Source organism: Brienomyrus brachyistius, unplaced genomic scaffold (assembly GCF_023856365.1).
Source record: "Brienomyrus brachyistius isolate T26 unplaced genomic scaffold, BBRACH_0.4 scaffold42, whole genome shotgun sequence".
NCBI classification, from domain to species: Eukaryota; Metazoa; Chordata; class Actinopteri; order Osteoglossiformes; family Mormyridae; genus Brienomyrus; species Brienomyrus brachyistius.
The window spans coordinates 2,834,466-2,855,881 of record NW_026042317.1 but is presented as its reverse complement, the minus strand read 5'-3'; the positions used below and the strand labels follow the sequence as shown (position 1 = coordinate 2,855,881).

The following is a 21,416-nucleotide window of genomic DNA, read 5'->3' as shown; positions in this document are numbered from 1 at the left end:
TTAGACCACAACTTGGGATAGAAGAACAAATCAAATTATTTTCCTCATTTAATATTCAGATTTTAATTAGGCTTAAATTTTAGAACACAGTGTGTTCTAGGATGGTACGTTATGGATATTAGTCTCTACCACATTCTAAAGCTATAAATTTTCCTTTTCCTATGTTTGATTTGGTGGCTGCCAGGCGTTCTGAGTAGTATAGTGACTATGGTAGGTGTGTGATTCCCTAAGGAATTTTTTGTTCTGTTCTGTGTGGCAAATACATATAATGCTGACATTTTTCCTGGAAGATTTGGGATTTTTCATCCCGTGCCTTAAGGTATTTCTCTCCAGCTCTAGGGAGTCTCCCCCGAAAACACCAGTCACTCACTAGCCTTACACTTATGCTTGCTGACTTATTCAACACCATGAAGGATTAACAGAAAAACAGAAACCTATTAAAAGGCTGCACCATATCATGATATGCAAATAAACATCCAGCATCATTATTTCACAGGGAAGTACATTATTTATTGATAATTATAACCCTAACCCTTACTTCTCAGCTTGACAAACATAAGGCGCGGCGCGTGAGCATGTGAACTGGTTGAAATGCAAGTGTCTCACAGTCAATGCATAAGACTTGAGAGCCCTGACTTTACTTATATAGCCCACAACATGTTTATGATTCATAAATAAATCTGGCCAGCAAATCGGTCTTTCATTTTCCACAGAATAAAAAGAACGATAATGTTATCCCGCTGATAATTGCAGGCGCGTTTCACCCCCGGCACTGGCTGGAGACACAGGCAAAAGGCATACAATCTTATGGAGGTACAAAAATTATTCCATCTACTCTGCACATCTGCATAACTTCCATCATAGTGCCAGTTTTTGCGGTCAGCAAGTTTATTACTGTAAGCGCCTCCATAGTAGTGCCTCTGAGGAACTGAACCGGACTTCCGATGTTGTCTCTCACATGCACATCATGCATATATATATATATACACTCACTCTCTCCGGGTCTTTCACATGATATGTGGTCAGCCACTATATGGGAGGGATATTCAGGCATAAATTAAGGGCATATTTACAAGCCGCACTAGTGTACCTATGTAACCGGTCATTCCCTGCCTATACTCTGCATTGTGTTTTGGGGTGTTATCAGGTGTGTGTGGGGTGCAGGAGGAAGGGATATTACAGACGCCGTTGTCGTTCGCGGATTTTATTGAACCTGTTGGGAACAATAAGGAAAGGGGTAAACTTCATATGCTCTGGCCCTCTCGCTCTCTCTGCACAAAGTAAAACAATGTATATACTTATGTATAGACGTGTTTTCTATCCCCTGCTTATGATGAATAATAAATCAAATATAATATATAATATATGGGTCATAATTATACAATTGATTTACTAACTCGGGGGACCCTGCCACTAGATCCTCACCTCTTCCCACGTGTGCAATACACCAAAGGGAAGAGGAAATGAGGTCGGGACCCTTATAAAGGGGAAAAGACAGAGGGAGGGGCGATGCAGGACAAAAGCATCATAGGAGAAGTTTAAAGGATATTGTACCCATCAGGTTAGACAGAAGAAGGAAAACAGAATCTTGTATAATTATAAATTAAAAGTAAAATAACAACCTGTTACACGTCACCTACACTTCAGACTTCATCCTCAAAATCAAAGCAGTATTAACACAAGCAACATGTTCCATCTCTTAAATCCAATCTAACTTTTAAAAATAAAGTCTGTTTCAACTGGACTTTTATCTAAGAAAAACAAACATTTTATGTTCGAGTTGTTATAAAACTACTGAAACAAATAATTGGCTATACTGCAGTTCCGCTGTTTTGTTTGGCACCCTAAATTATGTCCTGCATTCTGTGGAAATGCAATTAAATCAGTATTAGCCAGAATTACCATTTTTGCTCCAGTTTCATTAAATGTTAAAACTGCCAGTTATACTTTGTAAAGATTTAAAGATAACTGTTCTGCCAGTTTAAATAAACCCGTGATTCACCCCTCCAACAAATGGACTGTGCTGAAAACAACATCACAGTCACATTTGACACGTAATACATATGTTGCCTATAAGTATTAACAACGTAGGACTCACATGGCTGAACGTAGAGACCACGTGACTACAACGTACAGGGCACGTACTGCATACGTATAGCCCTTACGTCAAAAGGGGTGTGTACGTTTATGCCAACCAATAGCATAGATGCATTAAAGGTACAAACGTCTTTAGAGGTTCAAATTGGCCACATTAACATGCAGTTTTAAGACGTGTTAAGATGTCCGAATGGCTTAACACGTAAATAATATACGTGTTAAGACGTAATTTGTTTGACGTGTTGACATGGGCGTCAAAGTAGACGTTAAGTCCCAAATGGCCTTCCATAATAAAGTGATCTTTCAAAAACAAAATCAATACTTATGTTTAATCAATTAGCCTATGATTACGGTTTAAAAGAAAATTGCGAAGAGCCATTTTCTTTTGCATCCCAATAATTTTGATTTCATACATCATAAATAAAACCACATATTTGTTGATAGTGATGTATTTGTGATTTTTTTTATAGATCATCTGCAGTATATGGAGTCCCTTAGATGTCAGGGTGAGAAAATATATTTTTAATTGTTTTGTGTTTCTCTCAATAGTTTTGCGTTCCCTCACAATACTTTTGCTAATAATAATAACTGTACTCTGTCCATTTAAAGTACAAAAGTTAGAATTAATGGATTAATAAGTATAAACCAAAATAATACAGACATGTCCAGTTACGTGTACTTTACTGTTTACAGTAACTGGCAGTCATTGGACATAGTGCAATTATTATTATCATCATTATTTGTTATTATTATTATTATTATCCATCCATTTTCCAAACCGCTTATCCTACTGGGTCGTGGGGGGTCCGGAGCCTATCCCGGAAGCAATGGGCACGAGGCAGGGAACAACTCGGGATGTGGGACCAGCCCATCGCAGGGCACACTCACACACCATGCATTCACACATGCACACCTACAGGCAATTTAGCAAGTCCAATTAGCCTAAGCATAGTTTTGGACTGTGGGAGGAAACCGGAGTACCCGGAGGAAACCCCACGACGACATGGGGAGAACATGCAAACTCTGCACACATGTGACCCAGGCGGAGACTCGAACCCGGGTCCCAGAGGTGTGAGGCAACACTGCACCACCATGCCGCCCCACTCTCAAGACCACATCATCTAATATAATCTCAGTATGTGACTGTGTATATTTGTCACACAAGGATAACTGAGAGGTTATCTGACAATGCTCCAGTCCAGTGTCCATAATATACACTTCTTCATTACGCTAATCATTATCAATCGCATTTTCAGATGCAGAACTATGGGGACAGAAGCAAAAAAGTTACTCATTGATGCCTTTAGTATAACTGAGCTACAAAAAATTACATCTGCTCAATTTTTGCTCCACTTTTCTTTTCCTGCATTTCCATGAAACTTTCAAGTTGGCGCTGGGGCTTGTGGTCAACCAATAGGAAAAGTTTATCACTATAAGCCCCACCCAGTAAGTCTTGGTCGAGAAAAAAGTATGTTCTTTTTGGAACTAAAAAATGGTTCAGGAACTACCTCCTAAGACCTTCAATTGGGCCAAGTTCGTGCAGTAGGAAATCGCCTTATGACCTGCACCCACAATGGCTTGTTTAGAGACACCGGTTCAGCTGCCTGTATGCTTTTTCACCTGCGGCAGAAACAGCAGGCAAACCAGCACAAACAAGGTACGAACATGCAGTAATGGGGGTTCAAATCCCCAGACAGCGCCACCCACTGGGCCACATAGCATTTCATTTATCAGCAAATGTATATTTAAACCTTTGAGGTCCATCTCAGGCTCTCAAGCAGAGATCAGGTCACTGAAATCTGAAGCAGTGTGTTACTAATCTTACTAAAGCATGACAAAAGTGCTCACTTCTTTAAGATTTATTCTGTGATCAAAGCATTGACTGCAAAACACATGGAGACCATAATATCTCTAAAAGGTGAAAACACTAAATGTCAAGCGCCCCCTACTGGCTGGCTGCAGTACCATTATTAGCACCACCCATCCCCATGTCTTTCAGTGGTAAGAGGCGATTTTCCACATCACTTTCACTTTGCCCCCCCCCCCCCCCCAAAGGGGGTTCTTTGTTTCTACTGTGCAAAATAAGTAAGTAAGTAATAGTAAGTATTTTGTGTCATTAATGTATGATTTAAATGCAAATAGTTTTATTACAGTCAGCATTTATTCACAGTGAGTAGCTTGTCATCATGAAGAGGAAATGTGACAATCGTGAGTTTTTGGGCAACCACAGAAAAGCAGGAAAGTAGAGACTGTGAGATAATTAGTGCCAGTCAGATGATAGACGTATACAGTATGTGAGTCAAAGGTTCTTCTTATATTAATCATCCCATTCAGGTAACAAATCCTTAGAAATCCATTCCTGAGCATCATGCCAAGAAGCACCACTTGTTTACTGATAACTGCTTTCATGTAAACTCTGCTGTGCTGAGAGTAAAGATGAAGAGGGAAAGACAGCAAGAGGCTGCTGACGGCAGAGAATGCAGGCGACATGGAGGGGAGTGAGAAAAGGAGCAAATATTGATGGTTAAGAGTGAATAATGACGTCACAGCAGCCTGATCCTGATGTTAGTTTAATATGCTTCTTAGTTTGGCCAGTGGTGTGTATTTCAGATACAGCATTTAATCAGGGAGACTGAGTGTGAGTCAATGGCAGAGAGAGAGAGAGAGAGAGAGAGCAGACAGGCAGGTGAAGATGAAGGTGTATTAGGGAGGAGGGGGGAGGAGCTTGGACCTTCACCAAATCAGCCAAATGTAAATGTCACGTCTATCAAACAGGAGACCCTGCTTTCAGGAGAAATGGTTTAAAGATCACACTGGGCTCCCTTACAGCCCCCCCTCGTCTTAAGGGGGGTTCTTTGTTTCTACTGTGCAAAATAATTTGTAACACAAATGTCTAAACTGGCATGAAAGACACATTCAGCTCTTGTGAAGACTGGCATGTGAAACTGGAAAAGGCACTGGGGAAATTCAGTGCACATAAAGACAGGCAGTGCCACAGATTAGCACTGATGACATGGATTCAGAAGATCAATCCTGTTAATATTCAACCTTCAGATGAGCTGGAAAGAGCAGCAGCAAGTGAGGAAAAATCTTCTGAAGTTAAGTACTTGGCACGGCAAGGCCTGGCTTTTCGAGGTGTTGGTAAGGAGAGTGGGAATTTCAAGCAGCTTCTAATGCAAACAGCAGAGGGCGATGCAGAGCTGACCATGTGGCTGAAAGGTCACTTTGATTTCACCAGTGCTGTTCCTGGGTTGCCCTCAGTCCTTGTTATTGGTTATGATTCTCACTGTCCTGCATTGTGTCTTGTTAGCTGTGTATTTAAGTGCCTGTTCTGCTTCTGTTGTTTCATGGTTCATTATAGCTGTATGTATGTATATAGTTCTCTAGTTGTTTTTATTCCATCATTTAGTTCATTCCTGGTCATTTGCAGTTTATTTTGGATCCATCCTGATCCTTTTGGTTTTGATGTGTGTGTTGTAAAAAACCCTATTTTCCACCCGTGTCATGCACTGCCGCAACCAGAAGAGGGCAGAAGATATGGCACAAAAACAAAGGAAGAAGCCTAACTTTAAAAAGAACAAAAAACATCAAGACTCATCCAGCATGGGGTGGTGGGTTAACAAATAACACAAACAATCAAAGAATAAGCAAACAAATGAGAGAAAAGATGCAGAGATGACTGAGAAGCAGGGGATGACTGGAGAAGAGACGACAGGACCAGAGGACAGGAGGGATACAGGGAGAGCGGAGAAGACAGTATAACTGAAGAATGGGAGAAGAGGAGAGACCGCAGAGAAAGGAGAACATAGATGACTGGAGGGGAGGGAATATAGGTGCAACAGAGAGAAGGAGGAAGGGCTGCGGAGGAGAAGACAGGATAAGAGGGGAAAATGTGAGCAGAGAAGGACAAACACCCCCACTGCCCAGCAAAGTGCACTTGTAAGTAAACCACAATTTTAGCCTTGGGCTCAATATCTGGACTTGTCTCTGTGTAGCGATGCATAGAATCCTTGACACTGGTTATGACTGTACTGTATTAGTCCTAAACCTGCCATTATAGTGTAAGGAGAAAAGATTTTTTTTTTATCATTTTTTTTTAAGGTAGAGCGATGTAGCCCCCGGAGAAGTCCCCCCCCCCCCCCAAAAGCCCTGTTTGTTCCCTTCTAGCTACCAGATGAAACTCACAATGCACCCCACGCCACCTAACTTCTCTTCCACATGATGCACCTTATTTACCCTTTGAATCCTGTCCATTATTGAGCGTTTTTCAATCCATTTGATTATAAGTTTATTACACTATATGTACATTAGTCAGCCACATATGCTGTACGGCTTTGTTTTCCGGACAGTCTGGGCTACTCAGATGTGTCATAATTCGATTTGTAAATGCTGACAGTCTTGATATTATCCTTCTTATCAGGAAAAACTACTTGTGCATATAGATATTTCTCAATTTTTAGTTTCATCTAATATAAAAATTGGCAGGCAGAACAAATAGAATCTTATTATCTTATTATCTTTCCCAGAGCAGCCCTCGTCCCTGAACCTCCCGTCCTGCCTTCCCTGCCAGCCCCAGGATCTCTCGTCTCCCCTTCCCTTCGTCTCCGTGTCCTGTGCCTGCCTGTTGGACTGGATCTCCCCGGCTACCGAATCTACCTTCTGTCCCCGACCATTCTTCTTGCCTGGCCCATTGAAAGCCTGTTACCTGCTCGATCTAATAAAGATCGCTCTGTTCCGCATTCCTGGGTCCGCGTTTCCCTGCCGAGGGTGTCCTAACAATTATGTCTCCAGTAATAATTTTCTGCTAATAGCATTAATTCTCTTATTTCGGTATCGGTGTACTGCATGTACATGTTATCACCATCAAAGAAAAAAACGCGTTATGACTTATCAGTCATTATTATTGTTTTTGTCGTTTATTTAATCGTGTAGCAATACTGCCACTTGTCATATTATTAATTGCGTATTTATATAATATTAACCAATGACCAATCTCTGTATCTTACTAGCATCTTTTGCGCATTTGTCTTTGTATCAGCCGTAGCGGTCTGCAGGGGGAATCGCAGAAGCTGGAGTTTCTTAGAGCGCTGCATGGGTTTGGATAAACCATAGGTATTGGTAATATTACTGGACAAAAATATATCGTTATTGGTGTCCACCAAAGTTTCCAGCACTAGCTACAAGAAATGGGATTGAATGCATTTGCTCGTTTTTATTTGTATTTATTAAAAATAAAAAGTTTTTTACATTATATCCGTGCTTTTTAAAGGTTATATCTCAATTTTTCAAAAGTAAACACAAAAAGGATGACACTTAATGCCCCCTCCCTGCCCCCACCCTATTTAGAACGTTAGGCGTTCCATTACGTAAAAATGCAGTACTACGTCATGATGCACCGCTTATAAATAATCTGTTTGATAAGGGAGAAGCAAACACAAACGATTCGTGAGTGCATCGTACGTGTTGTAAGAGCAAGTGAAGCTGAAAGACATTGACAGTGAAGGTAAGGCCTCCCCTTCAAAATGTATACTTCACTTAGATCAAAGGTGTTAAACTAAAAAAAACGCTGGGAGATGCTAAACTACCGACCGCAAAACATGCAGACTGGCGGGTGTCAATTGCACTGGAATGACATTACATGGTTTTAATTTTTCTCTGATATAGGCCGGCCATATAGAGTAATTTGTTTGAGACCCCTGAATTTAAATAATAATTAATTTTTATAACGATGGTGGCCTATATAATGTGCCGATTTGCTTGTGAAGTTGTTCAGCTGGTTGACATGGCATTGATTACTGCTTTTTAAGAAAGTGCATGTAGTCTCACACTGTAGAAGTCCATTGCTCAGTTGTCAGCATGCTCAGCGTGTCGCCTGTGATGTGTCCTGCACAGCAGCAGGCTACATTGCGTTTAATGGACTAATACTTCTTCAACCCATTAAATGATTCCTTTCTCTCTCCCTGCCAGTGATGGCTCCCTCTATCAATCTCTTCACCTTCCTCGTCCTGTCCCTGGTGGGGGGCAGCTCTTCATGGGACTTAGCTTCTCCTTGCGGATCCGGCTCCATCCTGACAAGGCCCTACACGGCCTTGTGTGAGCTGGATGCGGTGTGGGGCTTGGTGGTGGTGGTGGCGGCAGCGGCGGCGGCCCTCGCCTCGCTGATCCTGCTCCTGGTGGTACTGTGTCGCCTGCGGAAGATCACAGAGGCTGAGGAGCGCAGCGGGGTAGCGCCGCTACTCCTGCTGCTCGCAGCCATATTTGGGCTCTGTGGCCTCAGCCTGGGATACATCGCTGAGCACCAAGAGAGCCTCTGCTTCGCCCGGCGTGTCCTGAGGGGGGTGTTGCTTGCTGTCTGCAACACCTGCCTAGTGTTCCAGGGTCTGCGACTGCGCCGGTTGGGACAAGGTGCTCATAGCCCCAGCACAGGTCAACTGATGGGGCTGGCGGTGGCCTTGGCCGTGTTGGATCCGGAGTGGATCCTTCTAGCCACGATGTCCACGTGCCAGCCAGCCTGTGAATACCAGCCGCTGGACTTTGCGCTGGCCACCACTTATGTGCTGGTCCTGCTCCTAGCAGCACTGGTGGGGGCGGCCTGCAGTCTGTGGAGGCAGCAGCCACGGTGGAGGTGCAGGACCACGTGGCTGCTCATCACCTGCCTGGCCTCAGTCCTGCTGTGGGTGGCCTGGATCACCTTCTGCCTGTATGGCAACGCGGCGCTTGGCCTGTCCCCAACATGGGACAACCGGGTACAGGCAGTGGTGCTGCTGGCACAGGCATGGCTGCTCATACTGCTGCACGCTGCTCCTGAGGTCCACGCCACCTTACGGCCCCCATCCCGCATGAGAGAGGCCAGTTTAGAGGAGGGCCTTTCTCACCTGTAGTTTGGAGCAAACCAGGGCTTCATGTTCAGTGACAACAACTCAGGTATGGTACTTTGTTTTCGCTTCTTTGACCTACTCTGTGACTCTGTGTGTACTTGAGAGAGAGCATAGCCCTCGTTCTTTCCTCACATGGAGCCCCTACTGGAAGTCTGTGGAACAGCAGCATATAAACAAGGTCTATGGACCTTTCCCTATAACTCAGATCTCACTTGAGCAGAGCTTAGGTACCATGGCTGCATGTGCCACCCCCCCCTCCCCCCAACAATCCCAATAAAAAATGTGAAGTATGACTACTGCACTGCTGAAGGATGTTTACATGATCAATATCTGTCTCTCTCCTGCAGGTGCCCTCCCCAGCCCCCAGGAAACATTACATTTTAAATAAATTATACATATATATATATATATATCATCATCTCTGGAAGTGGTGTGTTTTTTTAGGGTTAAAAAGTTGAGAAACATTCAATGGTCATCATCATACCATATATCAGTAGCCCAGCCACTGGTCAGTTCCTTCACTCTACTGTTACAGACTTTCATGAAAACATTTTTTAAATGTGGGTGTTTTACCTGTATGATATGCTTGCCTTTTGTACTTTATGAAGGACATAAAATAGAATTAAATTTTTACATTATATTACTCATACAACAGGCGGCATGGAGCTGCAGTGGTTAGCACTGTTGCCTCACACCTCTGGGACCCAGGTTCGAGTCTCCGCCTGGGCCACATGTGTGTGGAGTTTGCATGTTCGCCCCATGTCGTCGTGGGGTTTCCTCCGGGTACTCCGGTTTCCCCCCACAGCCCAGAAACATGCTGAGGCTAATTGGAGTTGCTAAATTGCCCATAGGTGTGCATGTGTAAGAGTGAATGGTGTGTGAGTGTGCCCTGCGATGGGCTGGTCCCACATCCTGGGTTGTTCCTTGCCTCGTGCCCATTGCTTCCGGGATAGGCTCCGGACCCCCCGCGACCCAGTAGGATAAGCGGTTTGGAAAATGGATGGATGGATGGATGGATGGATTACTCATACAAACACACACATCTGTAGGTTCTCAACTCTAGGTTTATATCAAACACATTAAAGCCAAACAAATGCAAAAAGTCTATGTATCGTTTGTCCTTGGGTTTTCCAGTCCAAAACGAAATCAGGAAAACTAAACAACAGCAGCGTTTTTTGGTTTTTCTGTCAGAAGGGGAAAATGCGAAAAGCAGAAAACAAAAAATCAGGCTTCATATTTTATCCTAAAATGTAGAAAATATTACAAAAATACACCATTCTAAGGGTGGGTGTTTCCAGGCTTATGACTGGGACTGTTAATGTTGTAAGATTAAGATAAAGTTCACATTAGGCTGTATCTTACATCTCCGGTATCTGTTAGATCTGAATTTACTCATAGAAAAGAAACAAAAGAAGGTGATTTTACGGTTTTCCCATTTGGTTTTAAAACAGAAAAACAACAAATTTATTTTTGTATGGCGCGTTATCCCAACAATACATTGTCTCAAAGCGCTTTACAGCATCCCCACCCAAAGCCCCCAGTGAGTAAGACATAGGTGACAGTGGCAAGGAAAAACTCTCTAGAAGGAAGAAACCTTGGGAGGGACCAGACTCAAAGGGGGAGCCCAACCTCCAGGGGCCGGCAGGGAGAGTCAAATAGAAGAGATGGCTAAGTGCCAAGTCACATTGTCCAAATCATAGGATTTGAGGCACAACCGGGGAGCAGGGAGGTGATGACAAGCCCGTGCCGACTCTCCTTCCAATCGCCAGGCAACCAGATGTAATTAGGCAGCGGGTCATACATGGAAGATGGCACAGGCAGAACGCGAGCTGGATGCAAGGACGTCATGGGTACATGTCACATGTAGCAGGGTGTGCTGAAAATCTTGATAGATTGAGGTCTCCAGGCAGCACACCCCAGGAGGAGCTGGGGAAATAAAATGTGCAATTAGTCAAAGTATAGGGGAGACTATAGCCAGTGCAAACAGTTAGGTGAGTGCAATATGAAGTGCAAAGTGCAAGCTCCGGCAGATATGGCAATGGCAGTCAGGACAGTGGGGGTAGGAGGCTATAACCGCTTAGGGTCGGGACAGGACTATAGAGGCAGTTCGGGTCCTGTAACGCTTGCCTGTGCCCGAAGTGTGGGGATTACTGTGCATTGCAGTGCTATTGGTGTGCCGTGCCCTAATGGGGATGTTGTGTGGTGCGGGATTTACTGTGTGGTAGCGTGGGTTAATAACACACGCTTAAAAAGGGGTGGTGTGCTACGGGGAGAAAGCGGGACCAAACTTTGTGAATCCAGATCCAACCCGATGGGTCGCTGCATGAATTGTACTGAATAAAAGTATCTTTGTAATTGTAGCTGCAGTTTGGTGGTGATCTGTTCTCCTTTCACAGCCTCTGACGCTACTGTATTTTGGGTTCATTACAATATCAGTTCGATGACTCGCATATTCCCTATAATATAGGGTCTATATTTTCTAATTTTAAGTCATTTTTTTATGTTTATAACCTTAGCTCTGTGCAAACCATTTCGTATATATCCAACAACACAGTACAATTATGGTGGATATCTGGTTTATTACAGTAAAACAATGTAGATTTTATGTACACTGAATGTAAAATTAAAGTTAATGAATGCAAAATTATAGAAAACAGCTGTTGTGCTTTCGTTTTACTAAAACACATGTTGGTACAATAAAACCATTAAAATTTTACAAATAAAGCATATGACCATAAGTTTAATTTCTGTAAAAATACAGAAAAGAAATTAACCGGTTTCACTGAAGGGGTTTATCTGTTATTTTACAAACTGTGCGTAAAAATATGTTTATGCAATGTAGTTTTGATAAAACTTTCTGTCATTTAACATAAGAGGAAAAAAATAATTATACTGTAGTCAAATTGGCTGATATAAAATGGTTTAAAACTGTGACAAATTTTGCCTTTTTTTACAGTGTATACTTCTAGTTAGAAGGTACCACACAAGCAGATACGGATTTCTGAAATAGCAAAGATAAAGGTCAATGAATAATATCCCTCATCTCTTTTAAAACAATAGGTAAGATGCTGTTTTGATATCCTGTCTAGGGTTGGAGTGTAACAGTATTCACGGGAAAGGGGAATGGGATAAAGGGACAAACAGCGTGAGGGCAACAAGGGAACACCAGTGGACAAAGGGATATTTTTTGTATTTTCATTTTTTTTCATGTATAATACTGACACTGAACAAATAACCCGGTACAAAAGACTTTGGGAGTGACCACAGCCAAAATAACAAACAAAATCCCCAACTATCAAGTGCGACCCACAGCTAATCTCACCTAAGTGCAAAAGAAAAGGAAACCAAAAGACAAACACTCCACCTCACTCCCTGACCAAATAAACAGAGTCCAACACACACTTGCAAAACAAAATAGCAGTCACTCCCTATGCAGCAATACAATCATACATACATAACTTACACACAAGTCAAAGCAACAAGGGGGCTAGTGAAGACGTAAACCAAAGAAAACCAAGCGGGGAGACAGCAAGCCAAACTGAGGTCGCGGGGGGGACCGGAGCCTGTCCTTGGAACAACAGGCGTAGGCAGGAACCAACCCTGGGCAGGAGTCAACACTCTGCAGGGCGCAAACACTCACAACTCAGATTTGCCAATTAACCTACCCTGCGCACTTTTGGACTGTGGGAGGAAACCGGAGCCCCTGCTGGAAGTCTTTCCCCATTCACCAGATTATATTGCCAGAAGACTGAAAATTAGATATCAAATACTAGAGTGACATAAAAACAAAAAACAAGTTTGCTTGTAATGAGACGCAAAACAGAAGATTATCTCTTTTTATATTTTGAGAAAACATTTTAACATTTATCCAACCGGTCAAATGGTTTAATACTTCATACAGCAGCATTTCTAAACTCATTCCTCAGCCCACCAGACAGCTCCACAATGTTGCTCTGTCCCAGATCCCTGCATGCATGACCCAAACAGTCACCTTTTACTGCTGTGCTGAGAGCTTGGACAGAGCAAAACTGTGGATCTTTGCAGTGGGGTCCAAGGACTGGGTTGAGAAACCCTGGCATAGAGGAGACTGCAGTGAGAGCCAAGAAAAAAAGAGATTAGAGAGGAAGGTAAAATGCTTCCATTAGCATGGCAAATAAGCTGCAAGTACAGACCCTGTGCTTCCATTACAAACAAAAAGCCTGTATGACCCTCCTAAACACACAAGACAGATTAACTTAACCAGGGGAAATAAGCATAAAACTTGACAAAGACTAGACTATGAAAAGGGAAGGTGAACATCATACTTACACAAACTTCTGCTAAAGCAAATGGACAAACCCCTTTTAACTGAATCAAGTTACTTTAAAAAATTAATAATCCAAAAATAAATCAATAAAAATTAAGAAAAACACAATCATGCTTTGAACTAATACTGCAGTCAGTCCTAAATGTTCCCATGACATTCTTTTCGTCACGACGCACACTCGGTACATACTGGTTGAAAACCATTTATAATCCTTCATGTACCAGTCTATGATGGAGCACCCCAACCTGGGCCACCCATCCAACATGGCAGATTTCTGCCCCTTGGCCCCAGAGACTAGCAGACCAACCTCTGGAAACAGGGAACCAGGGGGACATGGGCCGCTGACTGGATGGGCGACTCCAGAATGAGGTGAAGCAGAAGGTAGACTCCACAGCAGAGGACCGAGGAATGTAGACCAAAACCAGGGAACCTGAAGTGGCAAGAACACAAACCAGGACAGACATATAAAACCAAAGCAAAGGCATCAGTGGCACAGCCCACCAGCTTGTGAAAGATGGCTACCTGGCATCATGAATCCCTTAATCAAAAACCTTTGTGATGGCAACTTTGCCACCCAGGACTGATCCCTTCTAAAGACCTCAAGTTTCAATGCAAGGTTTCTGAAATGTTTTGAAACATCAGTCCATGTGACTGCTGTGGTATTGTTCCAGGCAGGGAAAACAACTTAGGAGAAAATTTCCGTGCATGTTGGGTGTTTGTGGTACTGTTGGGCTGAGGGGGTAATTGAGTGACTATTAACCTTTGAGATCCAATTATATTATTTAAACAGGTTAGTAGTTAGACAGTGTGATTTAGATGAGGATAAGGATGTTTTATTGTCATTACAAAACGTGTTCTACATGAAGGGAACAAAATGAGGCACTCAGATCCGGTGTATTAGCAATAATAAAATAGAAATAAAATCGAAAGAACAATACAATGAATAATATGGTAAAAATTAAAGTAAAATAGAATAAAGACATTAAGATAAATTCCATTAGACCCTCTGGGCCAGGCGCTCTGCCACTCTGCATTGTTTTCTTTGCATGTACAACTTTGTACTCTGTCACGATCGGTCGCGGAGGTAAGCGGCGATCGTGCGGGAAAACGGGTAAGCAAGATGCAGGCAGGCGGAATACGGGGATTAACGAGGGTTTAATCGATACACAGGGAGCAGGAGACATGTAACGCCAACTAACATCAGGAAACATCAATGACAGACAAGGAAAACTGGGGAGACCAGGACTTAAATGCACAAGACTGATTGAAAGCAAACGGACACAGCTGGGTACGATCCGGGAAACACACGTGGGTAAGCAGGGGGCGTGGCACACAGGAGGAGCCGACGAGCAGGGCATGACAGTACTCCATAATTTTAATATTTTATCACGAAGGCAGAAGAGCAATATGAACTGTATCATGCTTTAAGTAAATTGTCTCATCCTTTATTTGACTAAAGTATATTTAACTTCTACAGAACTTTGCAGGCTCATCTAGGATGGAGAATTTCTGCTGCTGAGCGCATTAGAAGAAATTCTCAGAGGGAGATACGAGTCCTAGGTGCCTGCTGGGTACATATTCAAGACAGAGTTAGGACCGACTCCAATAATTCTGCAGTCTCCCAGATTAGAGGAAAAAATTGTATCTTACTGAAAATTTAATTTATGGAATTTTACCTTAGACTTGGTCAGCAGCCATGTGGATAAAATTCAGAACTACAGACGGTCTGTGGGTTGGGGGGGACAGGCAGGTTGGCCGGTGGGGGCACACTGAATGCTCCTAGGGGTGTGGTGGGTGTGCTTATATGATTTACAGGAGCTGAGGCTAACAAAGGCACTAAACTGCACAAACAGCCTCCTGTACGAAGTTTTACATGAAAAGGGGCCATGGGCTTGTTGGCGCTATGTTTCTTAGCAGACTGACTAATACAGCCAACTGGACCATCTACCTCTTCTAAAAAAATCCATGCAGAGTTTCCTGCCTGTTTCTGACAGCTTTCACTGTTATTCTTTTGCTCGAGTCCTTTGCACTTTTCCAGGTTTTAGTATCTTGACCTTTACAATCTGGAGGATTGCTACCCTCCAACTAGCTGTTTTGGGTCAAAATGGCCCCATCTGTGTTAATTTGCATCATTAATTACAGCATAAATCAATACATTCCAGATGAATTTTAAGGTAATTTCAAGAAAAGCCTGTAATATCATTTTCGACCACCATGTGACACCACAAGCCATTGGAAAACCACTAAGCTGTCAATAAGAGATTTGGCAGAACTGAAAATATGACGTTAAATATATCACAGTGCAATAGTTTTAAAAATAAATCAATGACTTTGCACGACTATTTTATGTGTTTTGTCAAATAAAAAACCTGAAGTATTTGAACTTGAACTGATACTGAGCAAAATATTACCTCTTACTTATATGAAGGTTCACATTATCTATGATGTAGAATAAAAGACACAAGTAAACAATCCATTTCTTTGTTTTAAAGAAACAGATTAGCTAAGAAAACCAATTGCCACCCTGTGGAATCAATGTGCATCACCTGTCTGTTTGTGGCCACTGCCCCGTGCACAATCTGCCACTGAAGATCCACCGTGTGCTTCTCAATGGGGGGCTTGTACAGGGACCTCCAACATCCCCGCGGGGAAGATCCAGGCCTCAACAAACCTGACCACCTAGAATCCGCCAGTCCACTCAGTGCCCGAAAATGCAGCACTTTAACACAAGCCTGGTACAGACCTTTCTTACACAAATCTCTAAGAGCCACCTGCTGAAGAGACACGAAAGAGAGCAGCAAACCACCTCCTCCCAATGACCCTCTACAGCAGGAGGGAAAAATGGGAACTACTGCCTCCTCCCAACTCAAGCACATTCTTAGTTGCCTCTGGTAGCATGCAGACAATGTCCTCCAAAGCTCTCTGAAGAAGTCTGGGGGAGGGGAAACATTTCCGCATGTAGGGGGCCAGTGGCATTTAATTATTTACAGAAAATTCCATAAAGTCAATGTAGGAACCTGAGGTCAGTTTAACACAGGTCACTGTCCCTGGTGCTGAAACCTTTACTTGATGGGCTGGTCCTGAACGAATACAATGGCTGGCCAGCGTGCCTCACTATGTGTTTCCACTGACTGACACCTTCACATGTAATGTGATTGTTAACAATGAGGAAAATATATTTTTTAAAAAGTTACTACAGGAAGCAATATTTACATGCCTGTAGCTTTCATTTCTCACCACAGAAAACCCAAAAAAAAGAAATAAGAAATACATTCATGTTATATCAAGTATATCACTTCCTCATTTAAAATCACAAAACATATCTGACTGTTAATCTCTATGTTTTAATAATTTCAATAGCATTGCGTGATTTGCTTATTTTTTTCTAAAGCCACTGTGGAAGCGAAATTTAAAGAAGTTTGGTCCCCTTATAACAGCATTGGGTAAGAGAGCCGAGGGCTGCTGGGATTGTTCTCAATGTCTTGTTGGTGCCGTGTGGGTTGTGCTGCACAAACAGCTTCAAGTTATGAGATAACATGAGCAGATGCCATTACGTCATTAGTGCTACACAAGATATTGTCATGACCTGGCTCAAGGCCATAAGAAAAAGTGGACCAGTGTTAAATCACTGTGACCTCACACCTCTTCAGATTGCAAGCCCATTTAAATGGCACAGAGGTACACAATGGGTGGCCTGTATCTGCCTCACTTAATGTGCACCAAAGACCTCATATGAGGACCACAAGAGCCACCCCAGATTTACCCACCACCACGAGAAAGACTAAGATCAACATGAATGAAATGGCCTATTTGGGTGCACAATCACCCCCAGACCACTCTGACTGGCTTTGGGTTTTTGAGACAATATGAGAAGGGCAGCTGCCCTTTTGCGTGGAATGTCTCCGATTCCTGTTTTTCCTTCTTCCTCTTTTTGTTTTCTTCAAGTGCCAACAAGAGAAATTAATATGACAATGCCAAAGCATCTGTAATTGCAACAATTTTCTGGGAGAAGGGGTGTGTTTTTTGACATAAATGCAGGGGTTCCAATATTTTTGGCCATGACTGTAACAGTTATTTGTGAATTGTAATAATTATTTAATTTTATCGATCCATCTACCTACCTACACTAAAAAATGTACAGTTGGATGTATCTAATTTTAAGACAAGTGGTTACATGAAATTACTTTCTAAGAACATTTTATTTTGTAATTCAAATTTTTCAAACCAAAGTTACAGCACTTCAGCCATTCACATTTATAAAACAATATGACCAATCACTAGTTCAACCTCCCAGCCATTTATCCTTCAAAAACATGGCCCTAGAAACGTTCCCACATTTTCATCATATCTTGTTTCCCATTTAGTCTGTCAAACATTCTTTCATATGAAGCTGCCTTAATCATCTCATCGGTCCCTTCCTTTATATTGGGGATTACTGAGGATTTCAAATGCCTTAATATTACCCTCATGGCAGTTATGAGTCCCACCATCACAGCCTTAAACTGTTTATTATTCCCCTTTGGCAATTCCACTCTATCTCCTAGCAGACAGAGTCGGGTTTGCGGGGTAAAGTAAAGCCTAGCCATTTGTCCAGGAGATCAAGAACTCTACCCCAAAATGGATATACCTGAGAGCACTGCCACAGCATGTGTAAATAAACCCCCACCTGCCTTCTAAAATTCCAACACTGATCAGTATTAATTAGTCCAGTTCTATTTAGTCTAACTGGTGTCCAGTAGTATCTGTGTATAATTTTATACTGAATAAATTTACCTTTTACTTCCCTATAATATTTCCCCACTCTAGAAAGTATTCTTAACCATTCATCTTCTCTATTTTAACCCTCGTGACTCAATGCCTCAGTTGCAAAAACTTCCAAAAACTCCCTCCTCCTCCTACATCATACTTACTCTTTAAGTCTGATTATGACATAAACATCCCATTTACGAATAAATGGATTGCCATTGTTTCCATACTTTTTCCTATTTGTATTTCAGGATTGTGCCAAATTGAGGAATATGGCTGCATGTCATGTGATACTTTAAGCTTCTTATGTATTTTGATCCATATATTCCTCGAAAAAGATATCGGGTTTGTGTTTCTTATATTGTCCCCCCATTGTGACAGAATGTGCAGAGGTTGAAATAGTGAAGCCAAATCGCTCTCGATAGCTATCCAGTCCACATCAGAATTCACATTCTTCCAGTGATAGTAGAGTTTGGCTATTTCAAATGACATGCTACATAATCTAACATCTGGCAATCCTAGACCTCCCTTGTCTCTGGGCGAAGTAATTTTAATCCTAGGTTTTCTCTTTCCCAACAAAAATCTTTTACTATACTCTCGTACTGTTCAAATATCCTTTCCGGAATATTAAATGGAAGCATCATAGAGAGATAATTAACTTGAGGCACCACAACCATTTTAGTAACATTAACTTTCCCCCCATAAGGATGATTTCAATGCTTTCCATTTGTCCATATTAGGTTTAATTTTGTTCAATGAGGGTTCAAAATTCTGAATTATTATTTTGTCAATATATAAACAGATTTAAATTTCATGTTTATAGTTCAATTTTATGTTATATGAACAAAATAATTTTAATACAGTGCATTTTTTTATTAATTCAACAGCACCCATGTTCAATCCACTTAAGTTTGGAAGGTGTATTGGAAGGTAACGCAGATATTTCTTAAGTGGGCATCCAGAGATATCGTCCCCCCTCCAAGCACCCCTTTTCTCCACTAGTTCTGTATGGAGCTCGACAGGAGGAATGGAGAGGTAGAGAAAGGGGTTAGTCTCACACATAATGTAATGCAAAATAAAGAGTAAATACAAGTGCCATGAAGCAGAATTGAGCTCCAGCAGGCCTCGACTTACAGTAAAGGAATTGTAAGGCAGACATGCTAACAAAACAGCTTTACATTCCCTATTCCAAACCATTAATGGGCAACCTTAGAGTGACGACGGCTAAAAAAAAACCTTAGCTATAAGCAGGAATGAAACATTGTGAAAAGCCAAGACTCCACATGAACATGTTCTCCCCTTGCAGAGTCAGATCACGCATTTGAAGTGTTCCCAAGTGTTTGTGTGTTTTAGGTTCCTGTTAGTGAGGGGTCCTTTGCCGTTCTGTCTGACATCCAACAGAAAGTCCACTGTGTCTCTGCAACTTAAGCTGAGTCAGTGTAAGTGTGTGGCTCAGTAGCTCAAGTATTTGGGCTTGTAATCCAAAGTTTGCTGGTTTAAATCCAGCTTCAGATGGATAACTGTATGTTTATGGGCCATTGAGTTATGAAAAATAATCAATGTAGTGAATCACTATATTCTCAAATTACTTGTTGTACTTTTATGAACAACACCATTTATTAAACAAACAAATCTGCATTGGCAGAATGAAAAATTAAAAATTAAAATAAACTATCATTTAAGAAACTGTGGAAAACTGAATTTACAATATTTGTAAAATGAAGGAAGAGTCCATTAACTTAACGGAAAATGTGCTGGTAATTTTCTGCCAGTACATTTTCCGTTTTTTGGTGGATTTTTTTTTTTTTTTTTACAGTGTATGATGCGCTTGAATTCACTGAGCTCAAGTGTATGTGAAAATTAATATATTTACATCTAGTATGTTTCATGGCTTCACTGTATTTCCCTCTGGAATGATCAGTTTCATCTAACTGCTGATGTTAAAGGCAGAGCTGAAATTTAGTTTAGTCATGACCTCAAAATTTAATTGAGTAGGTATTCTGTACAACCAGACGGAACTGCTGGTTGGGCTGGTCATCACCTGCATCTTCTAAGTGAGGTATAAATGTAAAGCTTAAAATTGCACAATATATATTAATCTGTTTTTAATGTTTTTACAAAATATTTTTTATGTGTTTGCATCTTATATTTTGTATAATGTGCTTGTACATTTGATTCTTCCTTGATTTCGGTGTAATGAAGTGTAACTAGTGAAAAAGAGAGAAACGTTTGGAAAGCATTATTGAGCTGATTGTCCAGAGTCACTTGGGTGATAATTAAGGTCAGTATAAATCACCTATTACCCACTGTAACCCTTTGTATTCCCCCCGCACACTCTGTTAACAAAATAAGAGGGTTGAAGTTAAATCAGGTTAAAAAGGTAAATTTGATCCTCCGCCTATCGTGGAAGATGCGTTCCAGACCCATCAGCGATAGGTGAAAATCCACGATACAGAAGGATCATATAAATCTTTTTTGAAGTTTAAGCCTTAAAATACCCCTCCCACATGCTTTAAACACATGTAAACTCATTAAAACACATATATCGGGCTATGTTAAATGTCGGGCTAAGGATATGAGTAACATAATAATAATAATAATAATAACAATAATAAAATAATAATTTTTTATATATATACACACACACAACTTTCTCTCTATATATGTAATGGAATATATAAAAATTAAAACATATATGGCTCTTACACATTCTTTTCATCCTTCTTCATGTAGCGTACTGTTGATTCATTCAAGCCATAATGCCGAACGCCGTCCGCATAACGCTTTCCTTCCCGAAGCACATCCAGAAGTTTTACCTTCTCCTGAATGGTCAACGTCTTCCATCGTAGGGCTTAGAACAAAACGAAAACAATCGGACCACAAACAATGTACGGGATACGCAGAGAATCGTGAGGCGTTGGAGAAAAATCTGTGATATAGTGGGGGAATCGCTGTAATGTGAAATCTGCCAATCCTGGTTTTCAGCAACATGGACAGAAACCTGTCGTTTATAGGGACCTATTATGCCCATTTTCACTGTTCATAATTGGATTTTTATGGTCTGCTAGAATAGATTCACCCTTTTAATAGGTGATATCCTAGAATCCAATATATTATTGCAGGGCTGTTTTCATTTGATGTTAACCAAATGTGATATATTTATTTTTACTTTTGATATCTCGTCCTTTTCCCCTTATCTGATAAGAGCCGCTGTCCGCTGAGACAAGCTGGTGTGTTTTTACTGCTCACTGAAAAGTGGGTGGTGCGGACATTGTGTATTACATCACACTATGAGACAGTCACTGATTGGTGGGCTCTGAGGGGGCGGTGTGACCTGAAAATCATCCATCAATCAACCCAGGATGGGGGGCCAGCCCATCACAGGGCAC

The 21,416-nt window shown here is 41.6% G+C and overlaps 1 protein-coding gene across 1 annotated transcript; it reads left to right on the top strand.

The window, feature by feature from the left end:
- Positions 1 to 7,187: 7,187 nt before the first annotated feature.
- On the top strand, positions 7,188 to 9,376 carry LOC125722773 (G-protein coupled receptor family C group 5 member B-like). Its single transcript, XM_048998975.1, has 4 exons — positions 7,188 to 7,209; positions 7,520 to 7,600; positions 8,065 to 9,021; positions 9,323 to 9,376. Exon 3 carries the CDS (start codon positions 8,067 to 8,069, stop codon positions 8,976 to 8,978), a length of 912 nt encoding a protein of 303 aa, XP_048854932.1. The 5' UTR covers positions 7,188 to 7,209; positions 7,520 to 7,600; positions 8,065 to 8,066; the 3' UTR covers positions 8,979 to 9,021; positions 9,323 to 9,376.
- Positions 9,377 to 21,416: the final 12,040 nt, after the last annotated feature.

What these genes read in the sequence shown, in the direction of transcription:
- LOC125722773 (XM_048998975.1), top strand. Translation starts at nt 8,067, where the DNA reads ATGGCTCCCTCTATCAATCTCTTCACCTTCCTCGTCCTGTCCCTGGTG.